Below are 26,958 nucleotides of genomic sequence, written 5' to 3'. Positions count from 1 at the left end.
TTGTAGGTGCTGCATTTTGTGTGGGGGAATCTGGTGTAAGTTTTCATTTTCTGATTTTCCTCTATTATCTGTCTTGAAGGTGGCTGAAAGCAGATCTCAAAATCCAGCACCTGTTGTATGAGTTGATTTATAGAGGCTTTCAATGTAGACTTAAATGACCCTCTATAATAAAGGGCTATTGACAATAATCTACTAAACTAAATACTGAAGACTCAGCATTGAACCTTAGTGACGCCAACTAAATCATTCTCCTGGGTGCACAAGGCAGAAAAGTCCAAAGCTTCAACTTCTCCCCAGCAAAGAAAATCTACCCCTAAGAGTCCAGTATAATTGGTTATTGTACTGTGGAAATTGAATTGTATGCATTTTATGGATTGAGCCAATCCACTTAGAAGCAAATATTTACTGATGTTATACAGAACCAAAAAAGAGGAATCCATGGAAAGAGCTTATTAGGATATTAATCCAAGGATCCAGTATTAAGCAGAGATGGATCTGAATCTTGATAGGACTACAGTGTGTAGGCTGGTTGTGGAAGTTCACTTACCCTGTATGCAGTGGAGACTTGCCACCACCGTGTCTATACATTTAGTTCAGTTCAACCTGACTGACAGACCTAGCTTCCAGAGGACAGCTGTATCACACACTGCAGCACCAGGTAAAAAGCATTCTGCTTCTGGTGGAAGCAGTGAGGATGTAAGCTCTTGATCCTTAAACCCTGGCATAGGGAATCTGATCCCTGCAAGGAGACAGATTCCAGACTGGGGAAGTAATCTGAGAGATAGGAGAACAAGTGTAGACTGGGAGTAGTAGTTGCCTTCTCCCTGAAGTTGTTATTGCATTCCATCAGTTGCCAGATTTCCAAGCGGCCTTGTATGCTGTTTGGCATTGAACCCATAAAGCAATTTAAAAGTAGAGGTCCCTATCTCATTAATGTAAATTATGAACAGATTGACTTTTGCCCTCTTCTACTACCATGCAATGCTGAGGTATCTGTTTGGAGTCATGTTTTAAAGTCCCCAACCCACCCATCTTTCATTAAGATTCAACCCATGGTTTCCAAGGTTGAGTTGAATGCAGAATTTTCAACTGCCCTTTAAAACATGATTTACTTAAATATGTTCACAAGACTAACAATGCACAAGGGTAAGTGTGATGAAAACAGGTCAGCTTAGGGTGTTTATTTTGGAAGGGTGAGCTGGGAAAGGAAGAGAAGAAGCAGAACAATGGGGAGTGGACAATACTGATTGCTATAATGTGTGTAATGATCATCCTTTGTTCCATGAATTATCTGTCCTCAGCTTCCTGGTCCAGAAGGTGAAGGCCTTCCTCCTGTTGATGAACCAGATGCAAATCAGGTTTTGCCGGTGCCAGTCAACATCCGTCCTCTCTTGAGCAAGTACAAGGTGGAGGTATGTTGTCTAATGTAGCAGAGACTGGAGCCAAAGACCGCAATGTCCCTGATCCTGTGCTTATTGGGTTTGCTATCACTATAAGCCTTCAGAATCCAAGAAAAATTACAACATAGTAGAAACCATTAGGCTCATCATGTCTATGGCAGTTATAAAAAAGCTACTCAACCTAATCTCACCTCTGGCACTCAGTCCATAGCCCTGCAAGTCACATCTCTAATCCAAGCACTGTTCAAATGCAAGAGTTTCTGCCTCTACCACCCTCTCAGCCAGCGAGTTCCAGATCCCTATGAACCTGAGTTCATCATGAATGTTTTTCATCATGAACATTTTTTTGCTCATCTCCCCCTAATTCTACATATTACTTTATATTTATGCTACCTGCTTTTTGACTCCTCTACTAAGGTAAACAGGGCCTTTCTGTTTACTCTGTCTGGGTCCCTCAATTTTATACATCTTAATTAAGTCTCCCTTCAGTGTCCCCTGAAATAATGCCAGTCTATCCAATCTTCTCTTATAACTGCGATTTTCTAGTTCTCTATACACACTCCACTATAATTATCTTTCTTATAATATGGTGACTAGAACTATACGCAGTACTCAAGTTGCAGCCTAATTAGAGATGTACCCAGTTCTGACCTATCAAGTAAACAAATCTGGATGCTCATTATGTCAAGCATCATCTGTAGAGAGAGAGAAACAGTTAACATTTTGGGTTGATGACCTTTCATTAGTACTGGAAAGGTGAGGAAACAAGTGTGTTTTAAGTTGCAGAGAGGTGGAAAGAACAAAAGAAATGTCTTTATCTGGATGGAGACCAAAATTGTCATGTTGTTGATGTTACCCAAAAGTGGGCAATGATGACATTAGTCAGAGCTCATCGATCTAGGAGGTATAAGTAGATGGAGATGAACAAGGACTGTAGAGAGGAAAAAGAACATTGAAACTGAAATGCAGAATACTGCAGAAGTAACAGATTGCTGGAAACATTCAGCAGATCAGGTTGCAAGGGAAGAAAGAAAAAGAAACTTAAAGTTACAGGTGCCTAACATTACATTAGAAAGTCAAATTATCTGAAGTTGTTGAATTCATTACTGGGTCCCAGGCACTACAACATGCCCAAATAGATGACAAGGTTTTGTTGCTTAAACTTGTAAATTTGAACAATGCTGGAGGTCAAGGAAAGAGGTCAGGTGGGTGGGATGGGGAGTTAAAGTGACAAGCAACTGGAAGCTCAGGGTCACCCTTGTGGGTGGATGGACATATACTGCAAAGTGATCTCCCAATCTATGCTTGACCTCTTCAGCACTTATCTTAAATTTCAAAATTATTTCTTATGAAATCCATTTTTCTGTAGGTGTTTTTCTGGGGTCTTCGAGAGCTCAAACGAGTGCAACTTCTCACTGTGGATCGTCCTCAAGTTTTCATTGAATGTTCTGGGACGGTCATCAAATCTGCTATCATTCAGAGTTACAAGAAAAATCCCAATTTTACAGTGCAAACAGAGGGTTTCATAGTGGTAAGTAAACAACCATTGACTTCACTGGTTATATTGCTGTCAGTAATGGGAAAATTTGGTTGTCTCAGGAATTCTGCCTGTTCCTTTGAGACCCAGCAGAAGCCAAACTAGCTGAAAGAAAGGCAGGATATGAACACAAGTATATCAAGTAGTAACAGAATGTCAAGAATATGTCCCAGATATGTCACAAAGTCCAGACACAGTAACTTCTCAAACTGACCAATACTGGGGCATCAGGAAAAGGTAATTCCATAAATGATACACAGGTCAGCTATGATTTCAGATGGCTCATCCCAGCCGCAAGTTCTAGGCTATCGTAGTTGGGCTTGCTTATTAAATTCCATGTTTCTTCTCTAATCATTGCACTGTATAACTGTAATTCTTGAGTAGTATGAAGGAAAGATAATGTAAAAGAGAAATTTCCCTGTTTATCTTGATAGGAATTACCTGAGAATGAACACCTACACTCATCACTCTGCATTTCTGTTGTTGATTGGAGGGCATTTGGCCGAAGCACTTTTGTTGGAACACACACAATCAACTCACTGAAGCAGTATATCTGCAAACCTTCTCGGCGTCGCCAACCAATGCTTAAAAGGACAAGAAATACAACTGGTGAGAATCTGGACTGATACTTCAAGCACTCTTGAAAAATTAACTGGAGGCAGTATTCTGATTCTCTGAAAAATCAGAGCACGCAGATGCTGGAAATCTGAAACAAAGCAGGGAATGCTGGAAACACTCAGCAGGTCAAGCAGCATCTGTGGAAAGAGAAGCAGTTGATGCTTTAGGTCCGGGACCCTGCATCAGAACTGGGAATGAGAAAAAGCAGTTGATTTTCAGTAGCAGAAGAGGTGGAAAGGGATGAGTAGAACAAAGATATTCCCTGATTCTATGATGAGTGAACATCACAATAGAATTTTGAAAGAATATTTTTACTCCAACAATTGGCAGCTTACTGGTGGCTAAGCTTGTTTCTGAGTCAGATGTTTGAGGTTAAGCTCCATTCCAGAGCTTTGAGCATATGATTGAGGTTGAAATTGCAGTGTGCATCGCACTGTTGGAGCCTATGACTTTTAAGTTATATGCTAAGTGGAGGCTTTCTCTGCTTTCCTACTTTACTACTGCACAGTTCTTGGCCAATATTTATCCCTCAACTTCATGTATTGCATTTCTAGTTATGAGATGGTGCTGTGTACATATTAGATATCATTTTTCTAATCTTGCTAATTATCTAATTTTCTAATCTTCTAATTGTGCTAATTAGTTAATTTATTCTCAAGTACTGAGGCATCCAGAAACCATAAAAAGTGCAATATAAATGCATTCCTTTCCTCATCATTATTATTACATTCTAGGCCCCAAAACTGGATTTGGTGAGTTGAGTGTAAATTACTTAAGCAAACTTTCAGTGATGATGAATGATATGGCATGTAATTTAGTAGAAATTACATCTTTCACTGGTGCAGAGGTAATTATTTCAATGCAACATATACTTGTTAATACACTCAGAATACCAATGGTACAACACCAGAAAGTGTTAGAGTAACAGGAAGGATTATTACATTTTTACTACTGTTAGGTAGTAGATGTTAGAAAGACCCAAAACACAATCTGGCATTCATGATTCCATCATCTGCACAAAAAGTCTTTTTCCACTTCTTTGTTCTGGGTATCTCTTGTTTGTTTAATGTCCTTACATCTTTCTTACTCTCATGTTGTCTTTCAGTTTTTTCCTTTTTCTATTTCTCTTTATTTTTCTTCCTGATTTTTACATTTGTTTATTTTATTCAGTCCATTTTGCTTTAATTTCTTCCCTCCCAACCCCCCACCTCTGTGACAAGATCTTTATCTTGTGAATGTTCCCACGTCTCACTCTTTCTTCATGCTGTTTTTAAATGATCAAAATTCTTCAGATTCAGAGCTTGACATTGATGGGATGAATTTCAAAGACAGTAAAACTTGCTGACCCTATCATAGAATGTGTTTAGCTCAACAAATTCTTTAGCTTCTCAGCAGGCACTTGATCAATGCAGCACCCCTCCATTAATCTTCTGAAGTATCAGGCCAGGTTACATTCTCTAGTACATAGACCATAGAACATCACCGCATGTACAGGCCCTTCAGCCCATGATGTTATGCTGACATTTTATCCAAATCTAAGATCCATCTAACCCTTCCCTCCCACATAGCCCTCCATTATTCTATCATTCATGTATCTAAGAGTCTCTTAAATGTCCCTAATGTATCTGCCTCTACCACCTCTGCTGGCAGTGAGTTCCACGCACCCATCAATCTGTAAAAACCTCACTTCTGACATCCCCCCTGTACTTTCCTCTGATCACCTTAAAATTATGCCCCCTTGTATTTACCATTTCTGCCCTGGGAAAAAGCCTCTGGCTGTCCACTCGATCTAAGCTTCTTATCATCTTGTACACCTCTATCAGGTCACCTCTCATCCTCCTTTGCTCCAAAGAGAAAAGCCCTCACTTGGTCAACCTATCCTCATAATACATGCTCTCCAATCCAGGTAGCATCCTGGTAACTCTCCTCTGCACCCTTTCTAAAGCTTCCATATCCTTCCAATCGTGAGGCAACCTGAACTGAACACAATATTCTAAGTGTGGCCTAACCAGGGTTTTATAGAGCTGCAACATTACCTCGCGGCTCTTGAACTCAGTACCCCAACTAATGAAGGCCAACATGCCATACACCTGCTTAACGACCCTATCAACTTGCACAGTAACTGAGGGATCTATGACTTGGACCCCAAGATCCCTCTGTTTCTCCACACTAAGAATCCTGCCACTAACCCTGTATTCTGCCTTCAAATTCAACCTTCTAAAGTGAATCACTTCACACTTTTCCAGGTTGAACTCCATCTGCCACTTCTCAGCCCAGCTTTGCATCCTATCAATATCCTGTTGTAACCCTCGATAACCTTCTACACTATTCACAACAGCACCAATCTTTGTGTCATCTGCAAACTTACTAACCTACCTTTCCACTTCCTCATCCAAGTCATTTATAAAAATCACAAAGAGCAGGGGTCCCAGAACAGATCCCTGCAAAACACCACTGGTCACCAACCTCCAGGCAGAATACGCTCCATCTACAACCACCCTCTGTCTTCTATGGGCAAGCCAATTCTGAATCCACACAGCTAAGTTTCCCTGGAACCCATGTCTCCTGATCTTCTGAATGAGCCTATGATGGGGAACCTTATCAAACGCCTTACTAAAGTCCATATACACCACATCCACTACTCTACTCAATCAATGTGTTTCGTCACATACTCAAAGAATTTAATCAGGCTTGTAAGGCATGACCTGCATCTCAGAAAGCCATGATGACTATCCCTAATCAGACTATGCTTCTCCAAATGCTCACAAATCCTTTCCCTAAGAATATTTTCTAATCATTTTCCCAGCATTGAAGAAAGAAACATTGGTCTATAATTCACAGGGTTATTCCCTAATCCCTTTCTTGAAAGAAGGAATAACATTTGCCACCCTCCAATCACCTGGTACTACTCCTGTGGCCAGTGAGTATGCAAAGATCATTGCCAAGGGCTCAAATCTCTTCCCTCACTTCCCATAGTATCCTGAGACATATCCCATCTGGCCCCGGTGATTTATCTGTCCTAATATTTTTCAGAAGTTCAACACATCCTCTTTCCTCATGTCAACATGCTCTAGCATATCAGCCTGTTGTATGCCATGCTCACAAACGTCAAGGTCTCTCACTGGTGAATACTGAAGCAAAGTATTCATTAAGGACCTCCCCTACCTCTTCCGGCTCCAGGCACATATTTCCTCTTGTCCCTGATCGGTCCTACCCTCACTCTAGTCATCCTCCTATTCTTCACATAGGTGTAGAATGCCTTGGTTTTCCTTAATCCTACTCGCCAAGGAGTTCTCATGCCCCCTTCTAGCTCTCCTGTCCATTCTTAAGCTCCCTCCTGGCTACCTTGTAACTCTCCAGAGCCCCGTCTGACCCTTGCTTTCTAAACCTTAGGTAAGCTTCTTTCTCCCTCTTGACAAGATATTTTATGTCTTTTGTCAGCCATGGTTCCTTCGCTCTACTATCCTTACCCTGTCTCAATGGGACAGACCTATCCAGAATTCCATGCAAGTACTCCCTAAACAACCTTCACCTTTCTGTTGTGCACTTCCAAGAACATCTGTTCCCAATTTAGGCTCCCAAATTCCTGCCTAATAGCATCATAATTCCCCATCCCCCAATGAAATACTTCCCCATATCATCTGCTCCTATCCCTCTCTAAGGCTATGGTACAGGAGAAGGAGTTATGGTCACTGTCTCCAAAATGCTCTCCCACTGAGAGGTCTGAAACCTGATCAGGCTCATTGCCGAGTACCAGGTCCAGTAAGGCCTCTCCTCTAGTCGGCCTGTCCACATACTGTGTCAGGAATCCTTCCTGGACACTCCTAACAAACTCTGCCCCATCTATCCCCTTTACACTAAGGAGGTGACAATCAATATTAGGGAAGTTGAAATCACCCATGACAACAACCCTGTTATCTTTGCACCTCTCCAAAATCTGCCTCTCGATCTGTTCCTCAGCAGCTCTGCCGCTATTGGGGGGGGTCTGTAGAATTCTCCCAATAGAGTGATCGCTCCCTTCCTGTTTCTGACTTCCACCCACACTGATTCAGTAGACAATCCCTACAGGGCATCCTCCCTTTCTACAACTGTGAAACTATCCCTGATCAGCAAAGCCACTCCCCCACCTCATTTACCTCTGTCCCTGTCCCTTTTGAAACATCTAAACCCAGGAATATCCAGCAGCCATTCCTGCCCTGGGGACAGCCAAGTCTCTGCAATGGCCACAACAGTGTAGTTCCACATACTTACCCATGCTCTAAGTTCATCACCCTTTTTACTGATACTTTTTGCATTAAAGTAGACACACTTCAGCCCATCCAACTGACTGCAATTTTGCCCTTTCAACTGCCTATCCTTCCTCAGTCTTTCTACATACAGCATTTACTTGTAGACTAAATGCACCAACCTCTAACCTATCACTTGGGTTCCCATCCCCCTGCCAAACTAGTTTAAACCACCACCCACCCCCCCACCCCCAAAACAGTTCTAGCAAACCTGTTCACAAGGATATTGGTCCCCCTCCAGTTCAGGTGTAACCCGTCCCTTTTGTACAGGTCATAGTTTCCCCAGAAGAGATCCCAATTAACAACACATCTGAAACCCTGCGCCCTGCAGCTACTCCTCAGCCACACATTAATCTGCCAAATCAACCTATTCTTACCCTCACTGGCACATGACACAGGCAGCAATCCAGAGATTACTACCCTTGAGGTCCTGCTCTTCAGCTTCCTACCTACCTCCCGACATTCCCTCTTCAGGACCTCATCTCTTTTCCTACCTATCTCATTGGTACCAATACGTACCACAACTTCTGGCTGTTCACCCCCCCCCCCCCCCCTTCAGAATGCTGTGGACCCACTCTGAGACATCCCTGATCCTGACACCTGGGAAGCAACATACCATCTGGGAGTCTCTTTCACATCCATAGAATCTCCTGTCTGCCCCCCTTACTATGGAATCCCCTATCACTACCGTTCTCCTCTTCTCCCCCTTCCCTTCTGCACCACACAACCAGGCTCAGTGCCAGAGACCTGGTCACTGCAGCTTTCCCCTGGTAGGTCGTCCCCCCCAACAGTATCCAAAGCAGTATACCTGTTAGTCAGGGGAATGACCACAGGCATACTCTGCACTACCTGTGTATTCTCAGTCCTTATCCTTACAGTCACCCAGCTACCTGCCTCCTGCAGCTTTGGAGTGACTGCCTCCCTGTAGCTCTTATCTATGAACTCCTCATTCTCCCGTAGGAGCCAAAGGTCATCCAGCTGCAGCTCCAGTTCCCTAACCCAGTCTGTATGGAGCTGCAGCTGGATGCACCTCATGCAGATGTGGCAATCACGGAGACTGGAGGTCTCCCAGAATTCCTACATCTCACAAAGTGAACACACCACTGGCTCTGGAGCCATTCTAACTACTCTAGCCTGGCACAAAAGGAAAAATCAAAGAACAAAAGAAAGAAACTTACCAGAGACTTACCTTCACCTCCTCTCGCCAAAGCCTCAGTCCCCCACTCTAACGCTGGTCCACTGCAACACTGGCCACCCCAAAATGGCCACTCTGCTTGATCCTACCTTCTTTTTATTGGCTGCTGTTAATAAGCCAATCAACTATTAACAATTTGCAAATATGCCTCTTTTAGAATCCTGCAAGGTGAAACTCACAAACGCAAGCACAAAGACTCATCTCTTTTCAAAGCTCCTGCTCCAAATCTCCCGCTCCATCTCCCGACTCTGCAAGGTGAAACTCACAAGCACAAACACAGAGACTCACCTCCTTTCAAAGCTCCTGCTCCAAATCTCCCGCTCCAAGTCTTAGAATTACAGCTTAAGCTCCAGACCTACTGACATTGAAAGCAGGAGCACCACATGTTGAGACAAGCTGACACATTTTTTTCATTGTGAGTCAGCAAACAACAGTAGCCTGGTTGTGGACCAACTAGAAAAGAGCTAAAGATGTTCACCTGTGATGCTTGGAAATGTCAGTCTGGACATCTGAGTCTTTAGATTTAAGTAAGAAGATGCAAATTTCATGGATTCAGACTCAGGAAAGTTAGTGTGAGGAGAATGTCAAGGTTGTATTGCCATTCAACCAAAATCATCAGTGCTGCTGTTTACTGCCATGTTATTACTTAAACCAAATTTGTATGAATTATTGAAGTGCTTTTTATTAAAAACAGATACTGCTGGTGCAATACAAATGGAACCTGAGAGACTGGAAAGCAGTATGTATGTAAGCATTGACTTAGAAAATCTCTCTGGATCAACACAGTCGGGTACTTTCCAACTTTCTATGGTCAGTAAGACTTGAATGCTTCTATAAGTTAGTTTGTACTGTGTATTATATAGCTGGTTGATGAATCATGGTGATAAGATATAGAATATTGGCTCATGCTCTTTGTATGGGAATAATGACCAATGTAATGTTTCATTTTTAAAATCTAGCCCAAGAAAAAGTTTGGCCAATACTCTGCGGTCATACATCCTCCAGGTGCCTGTACTTCAAAAATATTCCATTCAAAAAGTTATATTATTGCAAGAGTCTCCATTGTGATAGCACATTGAGAGCAATGATCGCTAATCACACAAGTAATGAACTTGTGTTATATTAAAAGGATCAACATTGGTGAAACAAATAGAGTGATGGTAACTTATTTCATCTTTGAGAAAGCGGTACTCTCTGCTCCAATTGTTCCTTATAGCAAAGCAATAGCCCAGCATGCAGGGAATGTTCTGTTTGCACCTTTCCTCACTCTTGATATTTCAAGTTTAAATTGATTCACTAGCCAAAGAATAATTCTCCATACATATCAAAAGCTTGGATAACTTTAAAAATCTCCATTAAATCTCTTTAAATGTTGCTGCCTGTGGAGGAAAATGTGTGGAGTCTATATGGATAACAATAGTTTCTGATCTCTGTTTGAATGAAATTTCTATCCCTAGCCATACTGTAATTGGCCATTTTTGGAGATGCATTCAAAGTGCAACCCCGTAAATGTACAGAATTGGTTTCCCATTACTGATATCATTGTGCCAGCCAAACAACAAAGTAAAAGAAAGAACTTGCATTTATACAACAGCTTTTATAGGCTTTGAAAGTTCAAGGCTCTTTGCAGACAATGCAGTACATTAATGTGGTCATAGTTACATCAAAAGGCATCAGAATTTGCAAGGTTGTGAAAATTGCAATAAAATAAAAGACTAATTGATCTGCTTTAGTGGTGTTGATTGAAGGTAAATAATTTCCAGAATCCTGGGAGAAATCCCCTCTCCATGGAATCTTTTATGTCCACCTGAGATGTTAGGTATGCCCTTGGCTTAATGCCTCATCCAAAGTATCAGGCAGCTCTCCCTCAGTACTGCATTGGAATGTCAACCTCGATAATGTCCTCTGGCCTCTAAGGTGGGACATAGCACTACAGCTGTCCAAGTCAGATGTGGATTTGTTCCCACTGAGCAATATTGAGTAAGGTGTCAGTACTAGACTTTCAGAGAATCAAATAGAGATGGTGAAACCATTACACATCAAACTGCACCAAGATTATCACTATTTGCACTCCTTTCATTTTATGCCACAAAATAAATCAGAATTCACCTTTGCATCCTTCTTTCTCACCATCTAGAGACCTAGAAAGCCTTTCAGGTTATGCAGGGATTACTTTGTACCACTTCCAATGTATCATATTGCATTCATCAGTCATAATGTGGTCTCCTCTGTACTTCAAACACAGATTGATTTGCTGAACACTTCCATTGAGGCTGCAGGGGTGACCCTGAGTTTCCAGTTACCTTTCACTTTAACTTTCCATCCCACTCCTACTCTGACCTCTCTTACACTGTTCTAGCAAAGACCAATATCAGCTTAAGGGCCTCATAATGTAACTTGGACGTCAGTTTCAACAAGATAACCAGCCTTTCTAACTAGTATCAGAACCAATCAGTTCTGATGAAAAGTCATTAACCTACAACATTAACTCTACCTCCTTCCACAGATGCTGCCTGCTGAGTATTTCCACATTCTTTGTTCTTATTTCATCAGGTTTCCAACATCTGCGGTGCCTTGCTTCTTCAACTTGTATCTCACAGTTCAAGCATTGTTTTTGTTTTTATTTTGTTTCTCCTCCACTGTTTTCATTCATCTCATTCTACTTGCAACTCTTCCTGATGGAACATTTGTGATTAATAAGGCTTCACTCCCCTTTCTCAGCAGGCACCACCATGACTTGTATCAGTTAGTCTCTCTTTGACTTCACCCTATCACAGACCCCTCCACCTTTTCTGCAATTTATAACATACTTTTCTCCATTCTGATGAGAGGTAATTAAACTTTCTCTCTCCATGGATGCTACCTGACTTGTTGGGTATTTCCAGCATTCTCTGTTTTGCTCCAGATCACAAGTAATTTATTTCTGCGTTTAAATTAGAATAGTACTTTTGAATTAAGCCTTTTTGGCAAAGTATGAAGTTGGAAAAATGTTTCATTCAGACTAGGTTTGCTCTTGGTCGAGTAAGATTTAAAGATATCTGGATATAAATGCACCTACAAAAGAGGGAAAAAATGTCCAAACAAACATGTAATCATAATAGAATAAAGCAAATTCAGAAAATAGCATTACAAAACAGACAGCATTTATGAAATATGACAACAACATTATTCTAAAATAGTTTGTGTAGATATTGAGCCTACACAGTGGCTAAGTCCAGGTATTTGGTACTGAAAGCAGGGGATGTATGGAAGGAGTTCCACCATTGCACCTACGGAATCAGAAGCGGAATTGCAGCCACTTAGCTGAAAATCCCCATCCTTGTTATGATGGGATATAACAGCAGAATAAACAGAAGGCGTGCTTTAAAACTTTAATTATATATGCACTGAAGCTACCTTCTATTGGCTTTGCTTTATTTCAGAAAAGGAGATTGTCACGAAAGTTTACTTCACGGAGGAAGAAGTCCTCCATTGATGACAGTGAAAATGTTGTAGACTGGTGGTCAAAGTATTACAGTTCTGTGGAAAAAGCTCAAAAGGTAATGCAAGCTTATTCTTGAGAATTTGTTCTATAATGCTTGTACAAATTTTGCTCCTTCTTATATTATTCTGTCACTTATTGAAATAATGCAAGATGTTAACCCTCTCATTGTTTTCCTATTCAATGAGATCATGGATAATCTGTGATCTAACTCCGTACATCTGTCTTTGCTTAATGCCTTTGGTTAACTGGAACCTATTAGTTACCGGTTGATCTAGAATCAACTGCCTGTTGTGAAAGGAAATTCTTTTTGGTCCATGTGAGTACTTTCCATAGGCAATCCTCTCTCTACTACAATCAAATTCTTTAGTCCCCTCTTCACTACCTTCAGAAGATTCTGTCTGGTTTGTTGAACATAAGTTTATCTTTTATACATCCTTCAAGGTCTTCAGTCATTCTTTCCTTAAGTATGTTAATTTTCTGACAATAGCTGTTGTTAACTGGTCTATAACTCCCTGGTTCTCCATTCTCACATATTTTAGTAATGGAGGGGTGTGCAATTTTCCAATCTAAAGAAACACTGCTAACTCAAGAGGATTTTGGAAAATCATAGTCTGGGGCATCTACAATGTTGTCATCTACTTACATTAAAACCTGGGCATGGGAACCATCTGGTTGTGCAGATTTGTCTGAACGAGATTTTGTTCATAATATGCACAGCTTAAAAAATAGCAAAATGCAAATTATTAGTTAGAAAGCAAAAGATAAACAACAAAGGCAAAAGATCCCTGACAATATTCAGAAAGCTCCTTCATGGTTTGTTCTAATCCCAAATGCTTTGTTCTAATCCAGCTTGCTCTCGAAAAGGTAGTGGTGAGCCACCACCTTGAACCATTGCCATCTTTCTGGTGAAGGTTCTTCCACAGTGTTCTTGGGTTGGATATTGATAAAGTTAATAGATGAGCAACTTGGAGGGGAACCTGTAGATAGTAATGTTTCCATCTACCAGATGGTAGATGGTAAAGATATAAGAGCAGAATTAGGCCATTGGGCTCATCAAGTCTGCTCCGCCATTCAATCATGGCTGATTTTTTTTTAACCCCATTCTCCTGCCTCCTTCCCGTAGCCCTTAACCCCCTTACCAATCAAGAACCTATCAATCTCTGCCTTAAATACACCCAATGATTTGTGCTCCACAGCCTTCTGTGGCAACAAATTCCACAGATTCACCACCCTCCTCATCTCACTTTTATTGGGATGTTCCTTTATTCTGATGCTTTGCCCTCGGATCCTAGACTCTCCTATTCATGGAAACATCCTCTCCACGTCCACTCTATCCAGGCCTTTTAATATCCAGTAGGTTTCAATGAGATTCCCCCTCCTCCTTCTGAACTCCATCGAGTACAGGCCCAGAGACATCAAACTCTCCTCAGGTTAAACCTTTCATTCCTGGGATCATTCTTGTGAATCTCCTCTGGACCTTCTCCAGGGCCATAACATCCTTCCTTGGGTATGGGGCCCAAAATTGCCCTTGTCCTTTTTGATGGTAATTGTCATGGGTTTGAGAGGTGCTGTAATTCGTGCAAGTGTGGTATTGTTGAGATTATGAAATGAAAGATTATGTTCCCATTAGGTTGCTGTTTGTTGGCTATTCCTTGTTTTGTCAATATGATCCATTAGTGATTTAGTTCTATTGATAATGTTAAAGTGAATAAAATAAAACCATTTTTATTCCAGTTTATTTGAACAAAAGTAAGAGTAGTTTTCATAGCTTACCCTAATAGTTCAGTGGGTTCATTCATTCACCAGATGAGCAATGAAAGAAATTCCAAAACCATTGTTGGTGGGTCAAATGCCCGACCCAGGGAAAGCACTAAATGTGGTGTAGAAGGCAAAGAATCGTCCGTTGAGAGCATGAATATGGTGGAGAGCGACGAAAAATAACAGTCCTGGGCACATCTTGGAGAGTGAGGTCCAGAGCTGTGAAAGAGAAAGAGAGAGGGCCAACGAAGGGGCTTTTCACTCCAGGACATTCGAGATGTCCCACTTCTTTACTAACCGTGGCTTTCCCCCCTACTGTGGTTGAGAGAGCTTGCACCCGCATCTCTGACATTTCCCTCACCTCTGCCCTCATCCCCACCCCTCCCAGACCCAACAAGGATAGGGACCCCTTGTCCTCACATTTCATCCCACCAGCCTACGTATCCAACATATCATTCTCTGCCACTTCCGCCAACTTCAACGGGACCCCACCACCAAGCATATCTTCCCCTCCCCACCCCTTTCTGCCCTTTCACAGGGACTACTCTCTCCACAACTCCCTAGTCCAATCCTCCCCCCCCCCCCCACCCATCCCGCTCCCACCCCAGGGACTTTCCACTGCCCCAGCCATAGGTGCAACACCTGCCCCTACATCACCTCCATCCAGGGACCCAAACAGTCCTTTCAGGTGAGACAGAGATTTACCTGCACCTCCCTTAATATCATCTACTGCATTCAGTGCTCCAAGTGTGGCCTCCTCTACACTGGCGAGACCAAATGCAGACTAGGTGACTGTTCCACAGAACATCTGCGCTCTGTCTGTAACTGTGATCTGCATCTCCTCGTTGCCAGTCACTTCAACTCCCCCTCCCACACTATCACAGATATGACAGTCCTCGGCCTCCTCCACTGCCAGGAGAATTCCAAGTGCAATTTTTCTGTCTTGGAACCTTGCAGCCTAACAACATGAGTATTGAATTCTCCCACTTTAAGCAATACCCACAATGCCCCTCCACACCCACCCACAACCATGCCTCTTCTTTTCTTCCCTTTCCTAGCCTATCTCTCTTTTTTTCTACCCCACTTTTTTTCTTCTTACCTTTGACCCATCCCCCGGTGGATCTGCTCTCCCCTCCTCCCCCGCACCTGCCTATCACTATCTCTTACCTGCATCTACCTATCACCACTTTGTGCCCACCCTACTTCCCCTCTTTTGTCCACTTATCACTGCTCTGCTTTTCCTTCCTATATATTGGGCTTCCCCTTTTCCTATCTTCAGTCCTGAAGAAGGGTCTTGACCTGAAACATTGACCATCTGCTTTTCTCCACGGATGCTGCCTGGCCTGCTGAGTTCCTCCAGCATCATAGTGTTTTTCATTGAAGCACTAAATGCGCCTCAGTTGGCATTAATGTCTCTTGGTTAGGGAAGGGAAATGATCCTGGTTTGTTGAACTGACACATTAATTCTTCTACAGGGATGTACTGTATTGTTACATTATTTACAAGTGTGCACACTTCTGTACTTTAACATCATCTTTCTGATTAGGTAAAACTGAAAGATTCAAGCTCCAAACAACACACCAAGAGAAATGAGAATGGTGAGTGAACACATTTGATAATACAAGCTCTGTTACACTTACAGCTTCTATTAATTGTTCACATTACATCCAATAGGCCCCATGTTTCTCATTAGGAGACTTAAACAGGAAAGGGCATAATGAAGGATTCGTATATTTAATGAAACATGAAACTTTCTATCTCTAGTGAGCAGGAATGCTGGCCAATGAAGTTCGAAGCATCAACTTCTGAAACCCTCAGTTTTCTGCCCATTAAACAAAATCACAAACATTGCAAAAATGTGGCCAATTGACTTCCTCTGAGTTGATTCTTTAACCTGCACTGGCAAATAAGACACATCTGCCTCATAGAATGCAGAGGCAGCAGTGCTGTGAAGGTTTGATTGTCTAGGGAGTGCACAACAGTCACTGCTTGGAAGAATGCAATCAAATTTCTCAGGCTATGCTCCAAAGCAGAAATCATTGGCACAGCAGAAATACCTGGCCAAATTTTTGGAATGTCCCATTTACATTCCACACTGAAGTAAGCGATTGTAAGAAGTGTAATGCTGAAAAAGGTAGCACTTCACAACTGAATTTCTAGATCATGATAGGGTGGGTTGAAAGGGAGATTTAATGACATTTTTAATGATCATATGAAGCGATGGGGAAAATGACAAGAAATGGAACACCTTCCCTTTTACCACCTCCCTACTTTCAAGAAAGGCCCCAAACCTTCTGTCCAGGTGAAGCAGTAATTCACTTGTACATTTGTCAGTTTAGTTTGTGATACTGGCTGTTTGCATTCCTGTTTCTCCCGTGGAGACTATGTTGGGTGATCACTTTATGGAACACCTCCATTCAGTCTACAAAAGTGTCCTGGAGTTTCCAGGAGCTTGTTGCTTTAATTTGGCCTCCATACTTCCACTTTAACCTCATTGCCTTTGGCCAACTGAAGCACAAGAAAAGTTAGTGGAAGAATACTTCACTTTTTGAAAAGGCATCCAGCTTCTGGATTCGAGGCTGAGAATCATTCCAGACAATGAGTAATTCCAGCATTTTCTTTTCTGTCAATTTCCAGTGTACATGGTACTTCTGCAACTTCAAAATTTTTTTCAGCTCCAATTTAAACCTCCCCTCCACTAATATTTAGCACCCTTTTCTCCCATTACCACCTTCTTTCACCCTGCACTATTGTCCCTATATCATTTACTGTCTTCTGGAATTTATTCTATCATGGACCTTCCCTTTGGTTCTCTCTGCAGCTCTTCCCTTCCCCACACCTTTCACAGCAACAAAAAACATTGTTTAATCTCTAACATTTCCCCATACTCATGGAAGTTCATTTATCTGAAACCTCAGCCAGATTTGTCTCCCCTCATGGATGCTGTCTGACCATTGTGTCCAGCAGTTTTTTTTGCTGACAGAACATAGAACAGTACAGCTCAGGAACAGGGCCTTTGGCCCACGATGTCTGTGCCTATCATGATGCCAAGTTAAACTGCACATCTGCCTGCACATGGTCTATATCCTTCCATTCCCTGCCTGTTCATGTAGATGATTCTTTTCATTATGGTTTGTGTCTTTCACTGCTTGTTGCAGTGCACAAGTTGCTTATGTCTCTAAATGATGCTTATTTTAACTTGCTTGTTTCATTTCTAGTATTGGACTTACCTGGCGCTTTTCTCCCCTTCGACGATGATGATGGTGGGAAGAAGAAGAAAGATAAATTACTCCATTTCAGGAAAATGCAGAATTCTTGTTTAGCAACGCTAGAGGTAGAGTCCGCAGCTGGACGATGATATTGTTCATTGCCAAAATACATCTATACTGCCCATCAGAGTCATTCTTAATGCCAACTCTTAAGCCTAATTGGTCATGACCACACATCATCTATTCAAATGCCTAGCAGAGTATAGGGTATAAAAGTAGTAAGGTGGATGGGCTACAGTGCATTTAATTAAATGCAAGAAGCATCAGGAATAAGGGTGATGAACTGAGAGCTTGGATAAGTACATGGAACTATGATATTGTGGCTCTTGCAGAGACTTGGCTGTCACCAGGGCAGGAATGGGTACTGAGTATCCCTGGATTTCAGTGTTTTAAAAGGAATGGGGGGGGGGGGGGTGGGGGGAGAAGAGGAGGAGGGGTGGCGTTACTGGTCAGGGATACTATTACAGCTGCAGAAAGGGTGGATAATGTAGCAGGATCCTCTTTAGAGTCAGTATGGGTGGAAGTTAGGAACAAGAAAGGAGCAGTTACTCTACTGGGAGTATTCTATAGGCCCCCTGGTAGCAGCAAGCATACTGAAGAGCAGATCGGGAGGCAGATTTAGGAAAGGTGCAAAAATAACAGTGTTGTTATCATGGGAGACTTCAACTTCCCAAATATTGATTGGCACCTGCTTAGTACCAAAGGTTTAGATGGGGCAGAATTTGTTAAGTGTGTCCAGGACGGATTCTTGTCACAGTATGTTGACAGGCCAACTAGAGGGAATGCCATATTAGATCTAGTATTAGGTAATGAACCGGGTCAGGTGACAGATCTCTCAGTGGGTGAGCATTTGGGGGACAGTGACCACCGCTCCCTAACCTTTAGCATTGTCATGGACAAGGATAGGGGCAAGGAGGACAGGAAGATATTTAATTGGGGAAGGGCAAATTATGAAGCTATAAGGCTAGCACTTGCGAGTGTAAATTGATGACATTTTTGAAGGGAAATGTACTATGGAGATGTGGTTGTTGTTCAGGGATCTCTTGCAGGATTTTCGGGATAAATTTGTCCCGGTGAGGCAGAGAAAGAATGACAGGGTGAAGGAACCATGGTTGACAAGAGATGTGGAACATCTAGTTAAGAGGAAGAAGGCAGCATACATAAGGTTTAGGCAGCAGGGATCAGATAGGGCTCTTGAGGATTATAAGGTAGCAAGGAAGGAACTTAAGTAGGGGCTGAGGAGAGCAAGAAGGGGACATGAAAAGGCCTTGGCGAGTAGCGTTAAGGAAAACCCCAAGGCATTTTTCACTTATGTGAAGAGCAGAAGGGTGATGGGAGTAAAGGTAGGACCGATTAGGGATAAAGGTGGGAAGATGTGCCTGGAAGCTGTGGAAGTGGGTGTGGTCCTCAATGAATACTTCTCTTCAGTATTCACCAAAGAGAGGGGCCTTGATGATGCTGAGGACAGCGTTGGTAAGGTTAATGTTCTAGAGCATGTTGATATCAAGAGAGAGGATGTGTTGGAGCTGTTAGAAAATATTAGGACAGGTAAGTCCCTGGGGCCAGACGGAATATTGCCCAGGCTGCTCCGTGAGTTGAGGGAGGAGATTGCTGAGCCTTTGGCTAGGATCTTTGAGTCCTCATTGTCCATGGGAATGGTACTGGAGGATTGGAGGGTGGCAAATGTTGTCCCCTTATTCAAAAAAGGTAGCAGGGATAGTCCAGGGAATTATAGACCAGTGAGCCTTATGTCTGTGGTGGGCAAACTGTTGGAAAGGATTCTTAGAGATAGGATCTATGAGCATTTAGAGAATCATGGTCTGATCAGGGATAGCCAGCATGGCTTTGTGAAGGGCAGATCATGTTTCACAAACCTGATAGTGTTCTTTGAGGAGGTGACCAGGGAGATTGACGAGGGTAGTGCAGTGGATGTGGTCTACGTGGATTTTAGTAAGGCATTTGACAAGGTTCCATATGGTAGGCTTCTTCAGAAGGTCAGAGGGCATGGGATCCAGGGAAACTTGGCCATGTGGATTCAGAATTGGCTTGCCTGTAGAAAGCAGAGGGTTGTGGTGGAGGGAGTGCATTCAGATTGGAGGGCTGTGACTAGCGGTGTCCCACAAGGATCGGTTCTGGGACCTCTACTTTTCGTGATTTTTATTAATGACTTGGATGAGGAGGTAGAAGGGTGGGTTAGCAAGTTTGTGGACGACACAAAGGTTGGTGGTGTTGTGGATAGTGTGGAGGACTGTCGAAGATTGCAGAGGGACATTGATAGGATGCAGAGCTGGGCTGAGAAGTGGTAGATGGAGTTCAATCCGGAGAAGTGTGAGGTGGTACACTTTGGAAGGACAAACTCTAAGACAGAGTACAAAGTTAATGGCAGGATTCTGGGCAGTGTAGAGGAGCAGAGGGATCTGGGGATCCATATCCACAGATCCCTGAAAGTTGCCTCACAGGTGGATAGGGTAGTTAAGAAAGCTTATGGGATGTTAGCATTCATAAGTCATGGGATCGAGTTTAAGAACCGTGAGGTAATGATGCAGCTCTACGAAACTCTGGTTAGACCACACTTAGAGTACTGTGTCCAGTTCTGGTCGCCTCATTATAGGAAGGATGTGGAAACGTTGGAAAGGGTGCAGAGGAGATTTACCAGGATGCTGCCTGGTTTAGAGAATATGCATTCTGAGGAGAGACTAAGGGAGCTAGGGCTTTACTCTTTGGAGAGAAGGAGGATGAGAGGAGACATGATGGAGGTGTACAAAATATTAAGAGGAATAGATAGAAAGCCAGCGCCTCTTTCCCAGGGCACCAATGCTCAATAAAAGAGGGCATGGCTTTAAAGTAATGGGTAGGAAGTTCAAGGGAGATATCAGAGGAAGATTTTTTACCCAGAGAGTGGTTCGGGCATGGAATGTGCTGCCTGGGGCGGTGGTGGAGGTAGGTACATTGGTCAAATTCAAGAGATTGCTAGAGAAGCATATGGAGGAGAAAATGACACACATGGAATCTCAAGAGAACATTTAGGTCATCAAAGGATCCATGCTGGTTCCTTGAACATTGTCTAATAATTCCCATATATATCAATTATGTAACTAGGAATTAGACAAACATTTGTTTTTTGCCTTCAAGTAATTTTTGTTGTATTATTTGCAATATGACTTATTTCACATAAAAAGGACAAACTTATTGAGGAAGAAGAGTAAGTGAGCAACACTTTACATCTGTGAAGCTAAATTCTTAGAATTTTGAAGCATGCACATAAACACATAAATTACTACAGTTTAATCACTGGTTACGTGTCTCCGCTCATCACTGAACCTCCAATTCTGTAATTACTGAAGTATTTATTCCCAGGTAGATACTTAATATGACAGTAAATATTTCCACTGGAAATCTGTTCCACATATCTTCTGGGGCAGGCCTAGCCTTTGTTTTTGACTTGTGAACTTTTGCACGTTGAAATGTTTAGTTTAAGTTAAATGCACTTCCTTCTAAAGCATTTCCAACCCTTTCATCCAACGTAAACAGTACACCCTCTAAAGGGCTAAGACATGAGTATCTTATTGTGGCACTTTAAAGCTACATGATCTTACTCTTTACTGAAGAGAAATTCAGTCCTGTGATCCCTTCCCATAACACAAGTTTCAAATCCCTGAATCACCTTTGCTACTTTCCTTACTCTGCAAGGACTATCATTGAAGAAAGATATTCCAGTTGTAGCATAGTCAACGACTTGCACAGGGTTAAAGTAATCTGTTTAGACTTGCAATGCAGCCCATTTAAATTGTGTCCCAGCCATGGATTTAAAGTGCAAATTTAAATTTATATATTCCTTCCAAATGCTTGTCCTGAAATCTCCTGTGATCATTTGTGACTAGTGCTTCTGGAAGGCTTCTACATTCTAATTGTACATTACAGGAAATCAATTGCCTTTTTGTAATGGATGAAATGGTTTCTGATTTTTTTTCACCAGATATATGAAAATGAATTAGAAGAAAAATTTGATAACTTTAATGATTGGGTGCAAACGTTTGACCTCTTTCGTGGCAAGGCAAGTGAAGATGACACCAGTGCAGATGATGAAAGAATTGTTGGAAAGTTTAAGGTGGGTTTAAGTCTAGGCTATCAAAAGGCGACATGTGGAAACATTGTAGGCACATGGGAACAACAGTACCTTCAGGTTCCCCTCCTAGTAGCACAGCATCCTGACTTGGTAAAATAACACTGTTTCTTCATTGTTGTTGGGTCTAAATCCTGGAATGTCCTCCTCAACTGCATGGTGGGAGTGCCTTCACCAGAAAGATTGCATTGGTTCAAGAAGTGACACACCATCACCTTGTCAAGGGTAGTTTGGGATGGGCAATACGTGCTTCACTTGCCAGTGATGTCCTACGCTCAAAAGTAGATGAATAAATAAAGAAAGATGGGGCTAGGGAAGAAATCCCACAGCTGAATATTGCTGGGAATGCTGTTGCTAATCGAAGTATCTGGGGGACACAGGAGGCTATAAACACTAAGTTATTGAGCTGGAGGATAGTGCAAGGATCATGAGGGGCAAGAACATGAAGGGGATTTCTGGGAGCAAGGTCCAGATACCATCAAAGCTGGAGATGGGGGTTTGGTTGAGCATCTGCAGAAGTACCAGCCTAATACAGTGTACAAGGCTGGACAGCTGGAAGCTCAATCTCTTCCATAAATGTCCATGGGCTAATGGTATAACAGGCTCCCATCTCTTTTACAGGGTTCATTCTTTTTGTGGAAATGCAATGATGATCCTGGTACAGACGGACAATGCATGATACCACATGGAATGCCATCCAACGCCCCTGTTAAAGTCTTAATCCGAGTCTACATTGTAGCAGTAAGTAACATAGGTGTGAACATATATGTTCAGGTAACATATTTCTCCCATAGAAATACAAACAAGCCCCACCTCCCCACCCTAGCCCCTAAGGTTCCAATGAAACTGCTAAAAACAAATAGACAAGACTTGAAAAAAAGTAACAAATCCTTCATGTGAAGAAAACCTGAAACTAAACTAGTAAATTCTGGAAGCACCCAGAAAATCAGACCACTTTTGTAGATAGAAGATGTAATTATTTTTCAGTTGTGGTACTGACTCTGAAAAATGAAATGTTATCTGTTTCCTCCATACGTTCAGACACAAGTATTTCACTGAGGAATATGTTTCTTTGATTCTCACATAAATCCCAATGAACTTTACAAGGCACGTTGTGTTATGCTGATGTATTCTCCGTAATTCCTCATAGGGACAGAAATAGACCTTTCAGCCCCTCAATTCTGTATTTAATGACATTGTGGCTGATCTACGACCCAACTTCAAACTTCCATCTCTTGCAAAAATCAGTCAATTTCAGATTTGAAATTAACCACTGATTTAGCATCAAGTCAGAGTTTCTTGTCATATGCACAAGTGCAATGACAAACTTACTTTCAGCAGCTTCACAAGTACACAGCATTAGAGAAACAACATTCATAAGAAAAACATAAATTAAACATAAATTATACAAAATTATATGAAAGAACACAATTAGAACAAAAAGAAACCAAGTCCATTGTTGTGCAAAGTGGTCATAGTGTTGCTATACTGAGGCAGTGATTAGGGTTGTGCAGGTTGGTTGAAGAACTGAATGGTTGAAGGGAAGTAGTTATTCTTGAACCTAGTGGTTCAAGGAGTTGGGACTTCTTGGTTCAAGAAGTTGGGACTTCTTGAGTTGGTGTGGGACTTCAGGCTTCTGTACCTCCTGCCTGGTGGTAGCTGTGAGAAGATGGCATGTTCCGTATGGTGGGAATCTTTGATGATAGACGTTGCCTTCTTGAGGTTGTTTCCACGAATTGCCATTGCAGAAGGGAGTTGCAAACTTATAACACCCACTTCAGATAGAATATCTCTCAACATATTCTTTTGTAAAATCATCATTCCTATTGCTGTTGCTGGTCCAGTGAAATCTTCATGAAGCTCTATCAGCATGTGTTTCATGATTATTTACTTGATTATAGGTATATGCTATTTTTAATTGTTTGCTTTTATTAGGCTACCAATCTGCATCCAGCAGATCTTGATGGAAAAGCTGATCCGTACATTGTACTGCAGCTCGGAAAGACTGAAATTAAGGATCGTGACAATTACATCCCTAAACAGTTGAATCCACTGTTTGGAAGGTTTGAAGATGCATGTACTTGTGAATATGTGTGTGTGTGTGTGTGTGTGTGTGTGTGTGTGTGTGTGTTTCTCACTGACCGATTGACTCTACTATATGTTTCTATCCCAAGTAACCTGCTGTTCCTAATGTCATGTGTTACCGCTTCCTGTTGGTGTGTTGCAATGTGTCTGGGTGATGGACTTGCTGAAATTGCATACATAGGAGTTTAAACTGTAGGATTTGGGTGCAAGTCTTGAAGTAGTGACAGGTATGTGAGGGTGTAGTGGGGCAAATGAATGTTAGGCTTGAATCATGATTGAAAGACATTGCTGTTTGTCACAATGGAGTGCTTTGCCATGAGCAGTGTGTGAGGTTGGATCTGCACTTGGCATTGGATAGGATTTGCTGATATCTTCACTGATCCTGATAACATATGAAAGTCTTTAAACCACTTCTTGCACAGCTTCTACATCCTGGGTAATTCACCTTATAAATGACCTGCCCATACTATTGATTAACTATAGACCTGGAAGGTCCCAGAGCTATTGATATAGCTGACTTCTTGGTTTCTCTGAACATTGTCCACCAAGGTTTCCAGAACCAGAAATTCTAGAATCAGAAATTCTAAGTGCCTGCACTTTGCCCTGTTCCATTACATCTTCCAACAAATTCCCTAAACCTTTGGATGTAGTGAGAACACTCAGGAAACTGGACTCGATGTTTGTGAACTATGGCAAAGAGAGTGTGATTATCTCTGGCTACCATCTTGATAACAATTCAGGAACACACATTTTATATGTGGCATGAATTGAGACAAACCAGTATGGTTAATTTTTGCATTCTGATGCCACTGCATATTTTCCAGTGCTGTCTAATTTTTCAATGAATGTGTAAATAATCCTCTTCTGCCTGAGTATATGGCCTAAGACATAAAAAAGAAGCCTGATTTTGTTGGTTAGTTTGGCTTTTTCAGCCCTGTTAGTGAATTAGTTAAGATCATGATGCAGCCAGATTGAGATAGCTAGGTACTAACATTGGACCTTTCTTTTACAATGGAATGCATAATTAGGGACAGCCAGCATGGATTTGTGAAGGGAAGATCTTGCCTCACAAGCCTGATAGGGTTCTTTGAGGAGGTGACTAGGAATATTGATGAGGGTAGTGCAGTGGATGTGGTCTACATGGATTTTAGTAAGGCGTTTGACAAGGTTTCGCATGGTAGGCTTCTTCAGAAGGTCAGAGGGCATGGGATCCAGGGAAGCTTGGCCATGTGGATTCAGAATTGGCTTGCCTGTAGAAAGCAGAGGGTTGTGGTGGAGGGAGTGCATTCAGATTGGAGGGCTGTGACTAGTGGTGTCCCACAAGGATCAGTTCTGGGACCTCTACTTTTTGTGATATTTATTAATGACTTAGATGAGGGGGAGCAAGGGTGGGTTAGCAAGTTTGCAGATGACACAAAGATCGGTGGTGGATAGTGTGGAGGGCTGTCGAAGCTTACAGAAGGATATTGATAGGATGCAGAGCTGGGCTGAGAAGTGGCAGATGGAGTTCAATCCGGAGAAGTGTGAAGTGGTACACTTTGGAGGGACAAACTCCAAAGTGGAATAAAAGGTAAGTGGCAGGATTCTGGGCAGTGTAGAGGAGCAGAGGGATCTGAGGGTTCATATCCACAGATCACTGAAAGTTGCCACACAGGTGGATAGGGTAGTTAAGAAAGCTTATGGGGTGTTAGCTTTCATAAGTCGTGGGATCGAGTTTAGGAGCCGCGAAGTAATGATGCAGCTTTACAAAACTCTGGTTAGACCACACTTACAGTACTGTGTACAGTTCTGGTCTCCTCATTATAGGAAGGATGTGGAGGCATTGGAGAGGGTGCAGAAGAGATTTACCAGGATGCTGCCTGGATTAGAGAGTATGGATTATGAGGAGAGACTAAAGGAGCTAGGGCTTTACTCACTGGAGAGAAGGAGGATGAGGGGAGACATGATAGAGGTATACAAAATATTAAGAGGATTAGATAGAGTGGACAGCCAGCGCCTCTTTCCCAGGGCCAAATGCTCAATACAAGAGGGCATGGCTTTAAGGTAATGGGGGGGAAGTTCAAGGGAGATGTCAGAGGGAGGTTTTTCACCCAGAGAGTGGTTGGTGCATGGAATGCGCTGCCTGGGGTAGTGGTGGAGGCTGATACGTTGGTCAAGTTCAAGAGATTGTTAGATAAGCATATGGAGGAATTTAAAATAGGGGGATATGTGGGAGGAAGGGGTTAGTTAATCTTAGGAGTGGTTTGAAGGTCGGCACAACATGGTGGGCCGAAGGGCCTGTATTGTGCTGTATTGTTCTATGGTTCTATGGTTTCTATAAACTGTGACATTAAACACAAATACATAAAGTTCTATGTTTCTGGTACTTATCAAATATTTGGCAGCAGTATGAAAGATATCGCTTTATGTGAAGGACAGGGTGGTGAGAACTCTGCCAGTTTGAGTCCCTGATGGCCTGCAGTAAGTATAATGACTTGGAGATTACAGGCAGATCTCCAGGTTATGATAGGATTCTGTTTTTTAGAGGTGTTCAAAACCCAAACATTTTGTAAATCAGGAATGAACAGACACAGTGTGTGGGAGAGGATCACAGAAACAGCTGTGACAGAAGAGCGAGCAGGTGTAGGAAGAGCAGTCGCCAGCCAGCATCACTGACTCAGAGAGGGAGTCTGTTCAGTGCTCCCAGCTCTGCTTGGCTCCACCCAGCTCCCGAATGATAAAAAAAATAAGGGGCTATGTGGGAGGGAAGGGTTAGATAGATCTTAGATCTTAGAGCAGGATAAAATGTCGGCACAACATTGTGGGCCGAGGGGCCTTTACTGTGCTGTAGTGTTCTATGTTCTATCTGTGATTGTTGTGGCACCCTGCAGAAGCTGCCTATGAGTCTTCTATAAGTCGGGTATTCATAACCCAGGGAAGACCTGTACCCTGGAAAACTGGTAATTTTCATAAATTGTCAGAGACAATGGTCAAATCCCTTAAGTACTCAATAGTGAACGTAGAAGATTAAATTCATTTGCCAGTATGTTGCCTCGACCTAATAAACTCCTGAATGACCAGATGTGCATGATTAACTTGCCCACTTACACATTGAAATTTCTGCACAAGCTGGCTTCTGCTGGTGTGGAGATTTCTGATGCAAAGCAGTGACAAGCCACCAAACCAACTGCAGAGAGCAGAGACAATGTGCTACTGAGGAGACA

At 42.3% G+C, this 26,958-nt stretch overlaps 1 protein-coding gene across 1 annotated transcript in view; it reads left to right on the top strand.

Moving 5' to 3' along the window:
- The window catches only part of fer1l6 (fer-1 like family member 6), a 107,101-nt gene that overhangs the window by 53,485 nt on the left and 26,658 nt on the right, over positions 1-26,958 (top strand). The window contains exons 23-32 of the mRNA XM_052023537.1: positions 1,302-1,412; positions 2,770-2,931; positions 3,372-3,546; positions 9,731-9,846; positions 12,459-12,575; positions 15,825-15,876; positions 17,497-17,612; positions 21,524-21,655; positions 22,292-22,411; positions 23,606-23,733. Coding sequence (XP_051879497.1) covers positions 1,302-1,412; positions 2,770-2,931; positions 3,372-3,546; positions 9,731-9,846; positions 12,459-12,575; positions 15,825-15,876; positions 17,497-17,612; positions 21,524-21,655; positions 22,292-22,411; positions 23,606-23,733 — 1,229 coding nt within the window. The remainder of the gene's footprint in view (positions 1-1,301; positions 1,413-2,769; positions 2,932-3,371; positions 3,547-9,730; positions 9,847-12,458; positions 12,576-15,824; positions 15,877-17,496; positions 17,613-21,523; positions 21,656-22,291; positions 22,412-23,605; positions 23,734-26,958) is intronic.

Source organism: Pristis pectinata, chromosome 9 (genome assembly GCF_009764475.1).
Source record: "Pristis pectinata isolate sPriPec2 chromosome 9, sPriPec2.1.pri, whole genome shotgun sequence".
In the NCBI taxonomy this organism is placed as follows: Eukaryota; Metazoa; Chordata; class Chondrichthyes; order Rhinopristiformes; family Pristidae; genus Pristis; species Pristis pectinata.
Note: the sequence above shows the minus strand (reverse complement) of the source record. Positions and strands in the feature narration are given on the sequence as shown.